A 13,087-nucleotide genomic window follows, 5' to 3' on the forward strand; every position below is an offset into this window, starting at 1 on the left:
TTATTGGGTAAAGAAGAATTGACCCAACTGACGAGCAACACTTGTGAGGCCTAGAAATAACCCAAAATATGAGCACAACTCATTAGGTTAGAAACGGCAAAAAAGAAGAGTACGACTCATTAAGCCACAAGCAGCCCAAAATGCCTCAAGAAAAGCTGCTCGACAAAAAAAAAACAACAACTTTTGAACTTTGGAAGCTAACTTCAAAAATTCAAATCTAAGGGGGGAGGGAGGGCGCAATTGATTTACTCCAAATATATCACCTACCTATAAGAGACCAGAGCGCAGCATTATGAGGGTAGTTATCGCCCAAGTCAGCAGGCCGATCGGAAAAATTGATGTCTGCCTTATAATAAGTAGAGCGATTCATGCCAATGAGGTAAGAACCAAAGCGATTCACGCCCGCACCATAATTCGCCAATAAATGACATTACACTATTGGGTCAACTTCCGTCATTATAAATAAGGATTTGGAGAAGAGGTTAAGGTATTTCATCCTAACACACTTTACTGTTACATAAAAACTTTTAAAGCCCATCCCTTACTTAGTCCCTCAAGTCCTCCAAGCCGCTTGTATTTTTATTCTTTTCAGGTGATTGGGTTCGAAAAGCTCGCCAGAGGTTAGATCGATATTTTTGGCAGCAAAAATACTCAATGATTACATTTTCTACTGTATTTTTTTTTTTGGGTGTGGATAGCGATTATACTACAGCAATTATAGTACCCCGGGGGAGGGGCGAGGGGGGCGAGGGGTGGGGGGCGATTGGGATTGTTCGCGGGAATATGGCGGACGGTTGGTTGGGTCCCCCGCCATTTAAGGCTCTGTGCTTCACGACTTCACAACTTCCTTCTCAAGCTCCTCTCAGATCCCTCCCCATGTCATCCTTACACTCCAACTCCTCTACCAACCCTAGCCCTAACGCTAAGAAGCCTTCTTTGCTCGTTTTCTCAGGTCTGCCATTTTTCTCTCATTCAATTTCATTTCATTCTCTGATTTCGTCCTTTTTAATTCCCGTTCTTTCCTGCTCTGAATTTGGATGTTCCATTTCTCTTTACGGTTACGTTTATGTTTATGTTTATGTTATATGTTTCTCCCTTCTTTTTTTCGGAATTTACATTTGTATGTAGAAGGTACTTAAATTATTAGCGGGGCAGTGTAGTATATGCAGGAACTAGTGGTTGACGGTGGCTGTTGTGGACTCATATGCTTCAAGGTTTAGTAATAGATATTCAATTTTTATCCTATCCTATGCTTCGATGTTTACTTAAGTAGGAGGCAAACACCCAATTAGACCCTAGCACACTCAAAATGGTTTAGAAGAAGAATGTTATAAAACAAAGAGGTTATGAATATGAATTTAGAGCAACATATTGCAATGGTGGAGGGATTGTTCTTTTGTTGTGGCCATTGATGCTGAGAACAACTATGAATAGGAACTGAGAAAATGCTTTAACTATAACAAGTTAAGGAGTGAAAGGGCACAATATCGAGAAAAGACTTTAGAATTTAGGCACACAATGTAGCATTCTCATCCCCATCTAAGAGAGTTGGAGAGATTGTGGCAACAGCTGTAGACAGTGCTTGAAGTCTTCTATTCTTGATAAGTTAAATTTATCTTAAAAGTGGGTAGTTAAGTTCCGGACAGATCTCTTGAGGATTTAGTTGAGCTACAAGTGTCTATACTGTAGCTACCATGGTGAAGAAAGAGCCAAAGTCCCTTTTGAGTAGCCAATCAATACAATAGTGAGCCTTTCTCTTTGTTGCATACCTGAAAGTGTGTATAAGTAAAGAAATATTCTCTATGAATAAAATCATTCAAGAGGCTTTGACAACCCCTAAATGTTCCATAGCTTAGAGTTGCCTGAAAATAATCTTATTCACTGAACTTTGAACTGGCCCTTTCAAGTTAGTGATGGGTTTCTTTTCTTTTGGAAATTCCCCCTCCTGCAGACCACTCTTTTGTGGGTGCACACACGTACATCACTTTCGAGGGAGGAGACATTTTCTTCATTTCTAGGAATTCGAAGACATTTTCCATCTTTGCTGAAAATTGATTTATTACAAAATATATTATGATTCTCAATTTTCAGTTTAGTGGGCATCAACCTGCTGATGTTCACATTCCCATTGATTCTGATGATTCTTTTTCTGAATTTTTTTAGTTGGGTTTCGCCCCCATGGTGCCTTTAGTGATTGCTTCTTTTTCTAGAGAAAAATAAGGATGTGCTACCAACAAAATATAATCATTTTAAGTGCTTATGAACCTAAAAAACTGATGACCATCTTAGGACTTCATCTATCTGAAAATCTTTATCTGTTTAGCTCAAGATTGCAGCATTCTTTTATTTATTTATTTATTTGAATTATTATTTATTTATTTTAAGGTGGAAAAACACAACAAGCATACTTCAAATTCCTTTAAGCTTATTGTCATGAATGAAGTATAATAAAAGAATTGAACTAATATAATGGTTGACCACTTTGTTGAAACAAGTGGGATGAAACTAAATTATACCTAACAAAAGGCCTGTTTGTACTGTCTGGCCCCGCTATATGAATCAGTTCTCACCATTCTGACTTATTTTGGGACCTATGTTTTGTTGAATGGTAGCTCATCATTAAATTGTAAGTAGAAGGTACAGAATGCATAGAAGGAGATGACTGATACCTGCCTGGGAAGTTGTTCTGGAAGGTTTAGAGCTGATAGTGATTGAATTTGTTTCTTGTTGAGCTTCATTTCCTCTGACAGGAAAATTTTTCTGAAGTATATCTCTATAACTTACTTCGTCTCTTTTTTTTTTCCTAAGGAAAATTTACCTCAGAATATCTTTTGAAGAAATAACAGACCTTTTGCTGTGATCCCATGTTGTAGAAATAGTGCTGTAAGAGTAGAGATGCTTAGTAATATTTTCCATTTGCACAATCTCATTCAAGATCCTAGTGCTGTTAGGGTCAGAGATGCTTAATAAATTTTGCATTTGCACATCCTCATTCAATATCCTAAAAGTTATGAACATTATGATTAGCTTTCAGCTTGTTGGCGTCAAACTTGAATGTGATAATATTAAACTTAAATTTGACAATGAAATGAATCAACCTACGAAAAGAGTAGATAACTCTTTCCAGTGATTTCTCTTGGTTAGTTTGAAAAGCAGACCTTTTATTTAGATTGTATTCCATTATTTGATTCTATTACAGTATCTCAAGAAATGCAATGATATTTACCTTTTTAATTGCTGGTTTGAGTGATTAAATATGGCTATTGCTTAAAGCTTTGCCTTTTTTTTTTTTTTAAATGCTGCTACAGGTGGAACTGCCTTTAATGGTGTCGTGGAAGAGCTTAAAAATTTAACAACTTGTGTTGCACATGTTCTCCCTGTTTCTGATGATGGCGGAAGTACAGCTGAGATTGTTCGGGTGCTTGGTAAGTTTTGTAAATTACATGGGCTCATCTTTCTTTATATTTATTTCTTTTATCTAATCTTTGTCATGAGAGGACACCTTTAACCCATGGAGTTATATTTAGTAAAAAGGCATTTTCGCATCTCGTTTTTTCTTCCATGTTGACTTTGTTTCTAAATACTTTTAATGCCCAAAATTCAACTTTTGCCATCTTCTGTGCCCTCTCTGTCAAAAATTTTAAAAATGCTTGTGTCACCCTCTAGTGCTGTGAAAAGGAACGCAAGTGGGGGATGAAAGAAACAGGTTAGACTGGTGAAATTGCATGAGAGCAATATCTGAGACAGACCTTGGAGTCCTTATTTTGTCTTTGTGGGAACAAGTTCAGCGTAAACTTCTCAAATGAATTGTCAATTTGCATAGCGTTGATGGAAAAATGCAACTTCCAATGAGTTTCTGCAATTTTACTACACTTGTTACTGGAGTCAACTTCTGCATTGGGCATTTGGTACCTACTTTCCATGGAATTTAATCTCATTTTACTTCTACTTTTTATGATTTTTCATGCATTCTCCTCTCTTCAAAACAAGAAAAGATGAAAGATATTCTCAAAAAGTGTTGAGAGAGAGTTAGGGTGTTCAAATGTATCTTCTAATCAACAATATGTAAACTTAAGACCCCCTGTTTGGATCAAGGATTTTGTGAGGGAAAAGAAGTTGAGAAGATAAACAATTTTCTGTTGTATTAACTCTCTCTCTTAAGCAGCATTTGACATGAAAATATATACAAATAGTATTGAAGATCAAGAAAAAACAAACGAGGAAAAATTTTTGATAGAAATATTTTTTTTTCTAAGGTTATAGAATATACATGGATGATGAGAAATCCTTTAGACAATCAAAAGGAAAAAAAAAAAAAAAAAGATTCAGGATTTTGAGGAGGTTTATGACCAGTTTTGATTCTGTTTATGCCTGCTGTTGATGTTCTAGGACTGTGGATAGAGGTTTTGTGAAGGGGAGTGTTTTGGGGAACAAGAGGATTGTTGCGTCTATTTGCAGTTATACTAAATTTCTCCTATCTTATGGGTTCACGAATGTTCTTGCTATCCTACATATTTCTGAGAGGGCGGTTTGCTTAAAAATTAATATGGGTAAATGTGGTATTCATGCTATTAATATGAGTTTGGATGGGTCTTTACTCTTAGCACTGGCCTTTTAGCTGGTTGTGCTGTCTGAGCATCTTAATGGATCCCCCCGGGGGGGGGGGGGGTGTCATATTACTCTTATTCATGCTTGTCTTGCTACTTCTAATATTTTTACTTTTATTTTATTTATTTTTTTAGAATTTCTTTCTGGGGTTGTAGGTAAGATTGAGAAGATTATACAAGCTTTCCTTTAGTCAGGAGTCATGGAGAAGAAGGGTTATTTGGTCAGTTGGAAGGTTGTTTGTTGTTCTAAGCTGAGGGGGGTATGGATCTTGGTAAGTTGGTGTCCAAAAGCACAACTCAGATGGGTAAATGGTTATAGTGGTTTATCTTGGAGGTTAGCTTGCTTTGGGATGAAGCGATTAAGAACGGATTGGATTCTTGCAAGGGAATCAGAAATGCTTGTGAGATCCTTTGGAGGTTCATTCCACACACACACACATGTACAGTTGTACACACATACACACATTTTTCCACCTAGTATAAATTGGGTGATGGTTTCTCTATCTTATGTTTTTCCTTGTGCCTTTCATCTCTCCATGATTCATAATGCTTCTTTTTCTTCTTTTAATGCTAACTGTATCTGTTTTCTGGATTTCCTTTTTTGTAGGAATCTAAAAGATAGAGAAGTTGGGGAGATTTTTCTTTGCTTACTCTGTTTTATATTTGTTGCCCTTGTGGTAGGAGGCAAAGTTTGGGGTTTGGTTTTGGATGCCTTGGGGATCTTTCCTTGTAAATATTTTTTGATAGCTTTGTTTATTCTTATGTTATTTTCCTTTTCATTGTAGTATTTGGAAGGTGAAAGTTCCTTTAGATATTTATTTGGTTTGTAGTGCTCAATAGAATTAACACCCAGGATTTGATGCGGAGTTGCAGGCTCCATAAGACATTATCACTGGATGTGTGTTATCTATGTCTTTTTTTGAGAGTTTTGATAAACATCTGTGTGTGTGTGTAATCTACAGTTGCTCAGGGTTTGTAGGATTTTATGCCAACTTCTTTTAGAGGCTTTGGCTAGATTAAGGATGCTAGTAGGTCTCAATGATGTGCGTTAGCTGTTCTGTGAGGAATTTGGTTGGAGAGGATTGTGAAATTTTCAATGGAAGGGGTTTGGCTTTATCATTGCTCCTGGAAAGAATCCAGATTTCTCTTTGGGCTTTTTCTGCTGGCCTCTTTAAGGGGGAGGGGTGACTTGTTTTTTGGATTTCTAGTGTGATTGATAGGCTTTATTGATGTGACTTTGTTTTCTCTTTATCCCTTTTCTTTGTACTTTTTGTCTTTTTCTTTTAATCGTAGCATTCGGAAGGCAAAAGTTCCTTCTGATAAAGACATTTATTCGGTTAGTACTGCTAAATAGAGTTAACACCAACAATTTGCTGCAGATTAGGAGGCCCAATAAGACATGATCTTTGGGTTTGTGTGACTTATGTTTTGAGCTTGGGGTTTGTAGGATTTTTTGACTACTTTTAGACTCTTTGGCAAGATTAAGGCTACTAGTAGGTTGTGGGAATGTGCGTTCGCTGTTCTGTAGGGGATTTGTTTGGAAAGGAATGCATGACTTTCAATGGAAGGGGTTTGGCTTTATCAATGCTTCCGGATAGAATCCATATTTTGGCTTTTCTTTTGGCTTTTTCTGTTGGCTGCTTTATTGGGGGGACTTGTTTCTGTGGATCTCTTGCATGGTTGATTGTTTTTGTGGGTTTCTAGCGTGATTGAATGGCTTTATTGATGTGAATTTGGTTTTCATTTTCCTTTTCCTTTGTTCCTTTTTGTTTTCCTCGATGAAATCTCTCTCTCTCTCTCTCTCTCTCTCTCTCTCTCTCTCTATATTTTTGCAAAAAAGAAATCTCATGTCAATAGCCTCCAATTTAGTTTCCTACAACGCAACCAGCAAGTCATGTTACTTCTATTAAGATATCTTATCCTTTTCCTCGATGAAATCTCTCTCTCTCTCTCTCTCTCTCTCTCTCTCTCTCTATTTTTGCAAAAAAGAAATCTCATGTCAATAGCCTCCAATTTAGTTTCCTACAACACAACCAGCAAGTCACAGTCTCTCAGAAAGCATTCCACAACAGACCTCTTATTCTGATTCTTTTAGCGCCTCTGACATTTGTTAAAGCTTGATATGCATTGTTGGCCCACAACATAACAGCTTAAGCTTTTAGGTAAAGTGGTATTCTAACATGGTATCAAAGCTGGTTACCAGGAGGTCTTGGGTTCTAGTATAGGTTTGCATTTATTATGTGATGTTTAAAAATTTTTATATTCCTTATAAGAGGTGTTATTTTTCGTTCATTTACCACTCCATGTGCTGTTGGGCTGCATATGCGGGGAATGTTAAAGCTTGATATACATTTTTGGCCCACAACCTAATAGCCTAGGCTTTTAGGAAAAGTGGTATTCTAATAAGTGTATCTCCATGGTTTCAAGTAGGAACCGCTGCTCTGCCCAACCTCCTTAGAGCATTAGATTTCTACCTTTCTTTCGTGATTAACAGAAAAATCTAGCCTTTTCAGCTCCCTGTTTGTTTTTCTTTTCTTATCGTTATTCATGGTTCTTCTTGAGACATAATTTGCCTTCTTCTGCTCAGGTCCTCTCTATTTGCTTGAAGGGACTGAAAGCTTTTTCTTCAAAAATCAAGGACTAAAGGTTCGAGATTTCCATGGAAATTTCTCTCAATTTATGGAATTAGTTTCAATTGGAATTTTGGTTTTGATTTATAGAACACTGGAAACGTATTATAAATAATGGAAAATATAAATGGGACTTTGCAAAATATTAAATGGATGACTCTGAATAATTTTGCTCCTCATTGAGACCTGATTTCGTTTCAAATGCTCTTTAAATCTAAAATTCAGTTGAAATTTCAGCCAAATTACTGATATTGAAAATCATGCTTCAAAGTCATAAAAGGAAGAACTCCAATAGCCTTACTGGTCAGCTTGGTTTAATGCAGAGCCCAATTTTAAGATCTGCTCCTTAAATGTTCACTGCACTGTCCAAACCCTGCAATTTCTTAAGCCTGGTGATTGGATGACAGTAGGACTTCAATCCAAAGTAGTTTTATCATTGATCCGGATAATTCCTGATTCGGAGAGAAATCCTGACCCAGACTATCTTATGAGGTTTTTTTTTTTTTTTTTTTTTTCTGTTGACACCCTATTTTGTCTAGTGTCAGTTTAGCCAAAATTTCAATTAATTCTTTGGAAATTAAACAAATAGAGAGCAAAAGATGAACCAAGAGCAACTAAATAGAGGGCCTCAATCTCTTCTTGAGTTTTAGAAAGTGTATTTGGGAGGTCGGTCGAGATTCAAGTTTCAATTTCACATTTGTGAGTCCTTACACACTCTTATTATTAAAATAGGAGGATATCCTTGATTTAGATACCATTCTTCATTAAGAATAAAGGAAAAGAGTTTCCAAACATCCTTTTTGGACCAGGAAAGGAGATTCCTTGAACTTTAAGGGTGTTTTTGGAAAGGGGACAAATAGGGCAACGCCCTAGCTCCCTCTGCTTTATAGAAAGGAAGCTAGGGGTCCAAAGACACACACATGGAGAAGAGGAGGGGTAATACACGTTGAGACATACATTGGGGAGAAGAGGAGCATACGTTCAAGGGTAGGGAATTGGATACACACGTTCATATCTTAAGAGTTTGAAGGAGAACTTGTTGAGATTCAAGAGTTGGGATATAGCATATTAAAAGGGAGAGCTTGGAAGCTTGGTAATCTTGGTTTTCTTGGGAGTTCTTGGAAGGACTTTAGAAGAAGGAATCAAGGTTTGTCTTTTCACCTATATTCTAGTATATGCTTTGTAACTTGACTCTTGTTTTCTTTGGTTCAAACTTCATTCCTTTGTTCTAGTTCATATTTTTCCTAGGATGAGACTGCCACAAATGAGTAGTGTTCTTTGTGCTTTTGAGTGGGTTTATGGTTTTATGCCTTATATGTTTAGAATCATGATGGTCTATGTAACAATTTCATCACCATCTCCATTATCATCATCCACCATCATGTAATCCCATGATTCCCATCCTCACAATCTCCATAGCCATTCACAAATACCCATCGACATAAAAGACATGCAATCTACAACCTAGCTGATCACATAGGGGGTAATGTGCCTGTTTAGTTCTGGGCGGAGGACATCCAGTGACTACATGACCAGCAGCCATGACTGCACCAACTTTCAATGCTAACCATGCATAGAGAGGGAAGAGAAAGTAAGCTATTGCTGGAAAGTCAATCAATCCGGCAGCAAGAGTTGCTACAATGGTCTGACATGGCTACCCAGCTGCCATGCATGGATAAACAGAGGAAGAGGAGGGATAAAGAGACAAACCAAAAAAGGGCAAAAGGAAACAGCCATTCATGGATGTTTTACAGCAACCAATGGCTGCTGTCGGTGGTCTATGGTTGCTGGAGACTTGCAAGCCGCTAGTACAGGAGTGTAGTGGCCCTGTACAGCCGCAACTTACACGGAGAAGAACCAGAGGTAGCTCACCTGGCCGCCAGCAGCATCATTGGGTGATGGGGCAACAGTTGGCGATGATGAGGCACTGGGCAGTGTGTGCTCAGCAGTGAGGGGAGTTACAGGTTGTTGGCTGGGCATGTGCAGCTTGGAGGTTGAAGATGAGAGGGGTTCAACCCCCATGTGCTTGGGCTGATGCGTGCTGTTTTTCCATTTTTAAAATTTATTATTATTTTTTTATTTTTTCTGTTTCCTTTTAACTAGTTAAAATTAGCTCTAAATTCATTAAAAACTCTGAGAAAAATTTAAAAATGAGAAAAAATCTATTGTTTATTTTTTATATTTTTAGCGCTTTAAAAAAATAAAAATAAAATACTATTATTATTACCACTACTACTACCATCACCATCACTAGCTTCATTGTTATAATATTTCACTCACAGTAAATAAAAAAATTTAAAAATCAGAAAACAAAAAAAAAAAACTTATCTATTATTAAGTAGAATTTTATTTAATTAGTATTTTATTAGAACATTCATTTATTATTTTCCATTTTTACTGAGATGGATGAGTGGTATAACATTAAAAGATAAATTAAGAAATAAACATATTTTTGGTAAGTTAGGTATAGCTCCTATAGAAGATAAGATAAGGGAGGGACAACTCAGATGGTTTGGGCACTTACAATGTAGGTCACATAGTGCGCCTATGAGGAAGAGTGAATTAGTTACTGTGAGGGGCAGTAGAAAGGGGAGGCGTAGGACCTAAAATAACTTGGAATGAGTTAGTGAGTAAGGATTTAATAACTCTGAATTTATCGGAGGAAATTGCCCATGATCAAATAATTTGGCGGAAAATGATTCATGTAGCCGACCTCACCTAGTGGGACTTAAGGCTTGGTTGTTGTTGTTTGCCAATAAATAAATCATTAAAATTTCATAAAAATTCAAGGAAATTTTTTTGGTTGTTTGCTAGGGTTTTTAGGGACTCTAGGGCTTGCTTTTGATATTAGAGTTTCCAAGTTAAAAGTATTCACCGAAATTAGAAAAAGTGGAAAAATCAAAAAGGGTTCCTTTTGTACATAAAGTTGTTACTCTTATTTGTATTTATTTCTTAATTTAGGAAGATAAAATCTTTCCAAATAGGTTTAAGATTTGAATTTCCTTAATTTCTTTTTCTAGATTAGGTGGGAAATGCACCATTTTCCACTTCTTTCCCTCATCTCTTTCATCTAAGTTATGAGCAAAATAAAGACATTTCTATTTTTTGTTGGTGACTTGAGGAGTCCTTTGGTTTCCTAGAATCTTCATTTTAGGAGACCTCTCGACAATAGGGAGATGTTGGAATTGTCATCTTTATTGAGTGGGAGTAACCTTTCTTTGGGGAAGGATATTTGTTCTTGGTCTTTGGAGCTGTTAGGAGTGTTTTCTTGCAAATCTTTTTTTTTGAATTTTTGATTTGTTCCAACTCTTCTTTCCCGCTATACTCTACTATTTGGAAGGCTAAGGTTCCCCCTAAAATAAAGGCTTTAACTTGGCTGGTTGTGCTTAATAAGATAAATACTAATGACTTGTTGCAAATTAGGAGATGTATGAAGGCTCTCTTTCCCAATGTATGTGTGCTCTATTGCAAGAACTTTGAGACAGCTTCTCACCTTCTTTTGCAATGTGAATTTGCTTGGAGTATATGGAATATGCTTTTTGGTTTTATGGGAGAAAGCTGGGTTTGTCCTCCCTTAGTGGAAAACTATTTAGAAATATCCTTCGTAGGCTTTGGTAGAAGAAAGGATAGGGCAACTTTATGGATGTGTGGCTTTTTCTCAGTATTATGGGGTTTATGGATGGAACGTAATACTTGGATATTTTCTAAGAAAAAATTAAACTAGATGCTGGTTTGGGAAAAAGTTAAGTTCTTGGCCTCTCTGTGGTGTGTCGGTTATGAATTTTTTAAAGAGACAAGCTTCCAAGAGTGTCAAAGAGATTAGAGGAACACGATGTCTTAATAATATCTTTTTTTCTTTGGTATTTTAAAATTTTTTTTATTTAGTCTTGTAGTGTCTCAGTTTGTCTCGAGAGATATCTCAGTCTCCCTCTTGTAAATTCTTTATCTATTAATGATAATCTTCTTTTTTTATAAAAAAAAAAGTATTGCATCTAATCTTATTTCCTTGTTTACGGGGTTATAGTGCCATCTTTCTTTGTTAGTGCATCTTCTTTTACGTAACTTTGGTTTATTTGGATGTTTGCTTTGATTGTAGATTGCATTACATTTTTTTGGTACCCTAGTTCATGTTTTCTTGCCTTATGTGGTAGATTTCTCTTCATTACGTAATTTATCCTCATTACAAATTGTTTAACATTGAAAACTCTTAATTAATCAATCCAACAACAGAACCTAAAAATGGTGTGATAACATCATCTTTGGATTCTAGAAGTGATGAAAGCTCTATGTACTTGACCGGAAAACCAATTGGTCATAGGGTGGACCAAAATTAATGGAAGGTAACCTATGTTTAAAATGAAGAACCAATGACCATGAGTGATTTTTGTTTGAAAATTCCAAAATTATGATGGCACCATTTGTGTGACGGGTGTATAGGGGACGCTAGTACCTTCCCCTTGCATAACCGTAGTCTCGAACTTAGCTATAGTGTTGTAGACCATGACTATCGATTCCTTGGACCTTGGTTAGCTTAGAGACCAATTAATTGGTAGTAATTATGGGATCTAACTACATCTAATGTAAATAAAGGTTAGTGATGACCCCATGGATCCTAAAAGAGCAAATAAAGCCCATAAAAATCATTTTTAGATCACCATTCTTGATGAGGCATCGAATCCATGGTCCGCACATGTTGACACTATCCTTACTTGAACTTTACGATATTTCATTGAGTTGATGATGAAGGATCTGTTAAATTTTTTTGGTAGGCCAAGTGATAAGTGTTATCCTTGTTACTTTCTACTATCCCAATCTTGATTCTTTGGTCATCAAAAGAATATGTGCTTAGAGAGTTGTTGGCTTAGGGCGACTCTCAAATTAGGGCTTGTTGGGCATTTAGGTTCTTCAGCTATAGGGATGGGGACATCTTGGGCTTAAATCATGATTTTAGGCTATTGCAGGCTGAAGGGCCCTTGTCTTTAGAGAAAAGATTAAAGGGATTTGAACTTGTAGTCTAAAGACTTGGCTCATTCACCCTTTGAAGTTCTTAAGCAGCTTGGACCTAGAGATGCCCCACCTCCATCCTCCCTCCTTTTCTTTTAATATAAATTTGAAAAGTTGCTGAACAGCTGTTTGCCACTCCCCACTTCCTATTCCACCATGTGAGTGGACGAGCACATCGCAATCGTCTTCTCCAAGAGATCCCTCTATCCTTCACTCGGCAAAGAGTTGGTCCAAATTGAGATGATGATATCCTAGTCGCTGCAAGGGCAAGATCTAACCTCTTGGAGCCGTTTCTGTGACTTAATCATTTTGATAGGTGGCGATGGTGCAACCAGAGTGGGAAATGGGATTGCCACAGATCAAATAGAGGTCACCCCTTCATTGGCCTTTAGTTTGATGTTAGGCATAATCCTTCAGTCAAGCTCCTTGGCAGCAGTACCATTGGAGACAAAATCTTTTTTAAATAGATCTCCATTTGGCTTGAGTTAATTTCCAAGAAAGAAATGAATATGCCAAACTTGTTCCTCTTTGGTTCCCATATCCATTACCCACCCATACTCGCATCTTAAATAAATGGGTAAGGGTGAGCACTTTTATTTAAATGGCTCTTAATTGGTCCCCCACTTTGATCCATTAATTAAAAGGGTTCAAATGGGTTTACTAACTCAATCCAACTACTCAATTTATTAACTAAAATCACCAACATTCACCCTCTCCAACGTCCTCTCCCTTGCCTTGTCTTTGACCTTAGTCATCTCCTTCCTTTTCATCCTAATGTTGTTGTTTTGGATGCAAGATTTCAAGCAATCCCTCTCCAAGAAGCTAATGTTGATTTCGTGTTTCTGA

General features: G+C 36.9%; 1 protein-coding gene across 7 annotated transcripts in view; it reads left to right on the forward strand.

Annotated features, from left to right (window-relative positions):
* Positions 1–692: 692 nt before the first annotated feature.
* The window catches only part of LOC131143702 (uncharacterized protein YNL011C), a 79,985-nt gene continuing 67,590 nt past the window's right edge, over positions 693–13,087 (forward strand). For 5 of the 7 annotated variants that reach the window (XR_009133659.1, XR_009133656.1, XR_009133655.1 and 2 more), the window contains exons 1-2: positions 743–952; positions 3,309–3,425. Coding sequence is in view for 2 of the 7 variants with exons in the window: in XM_058091956.1 (XP_057947939.1) it covers positions 784–952; positions 3,309–3,425 (286 nt within the window). In the remaining 5 variants the exon portion in view is untranslated. Of the gene's footprint in view, positions 953–3,308; positions 3,426–13,087 lie in introns of all 7 variants that reach the window. The other 2 variants (XM_058091956.1, XM_058091957.1) reach the window with 1 other exon arrangement.

The sequence above is a fragment of the Malania oleifera genome, chromosome 12, assembly GCF_029873635.1.
Source record: "Malania oleifera isolate guangnan ecotype guangnan chromosome 12, ASM2987363v1, whole genome shotgun sequence".
In the NCBI taxonomy this organism is placed as follows: domain Eukaryota; kingdom Viridiplantae; phylum Streptophyta; class Magnoliopsida; order Santalales; family Ximeniaceae; genus Malania; species Malania oleifera.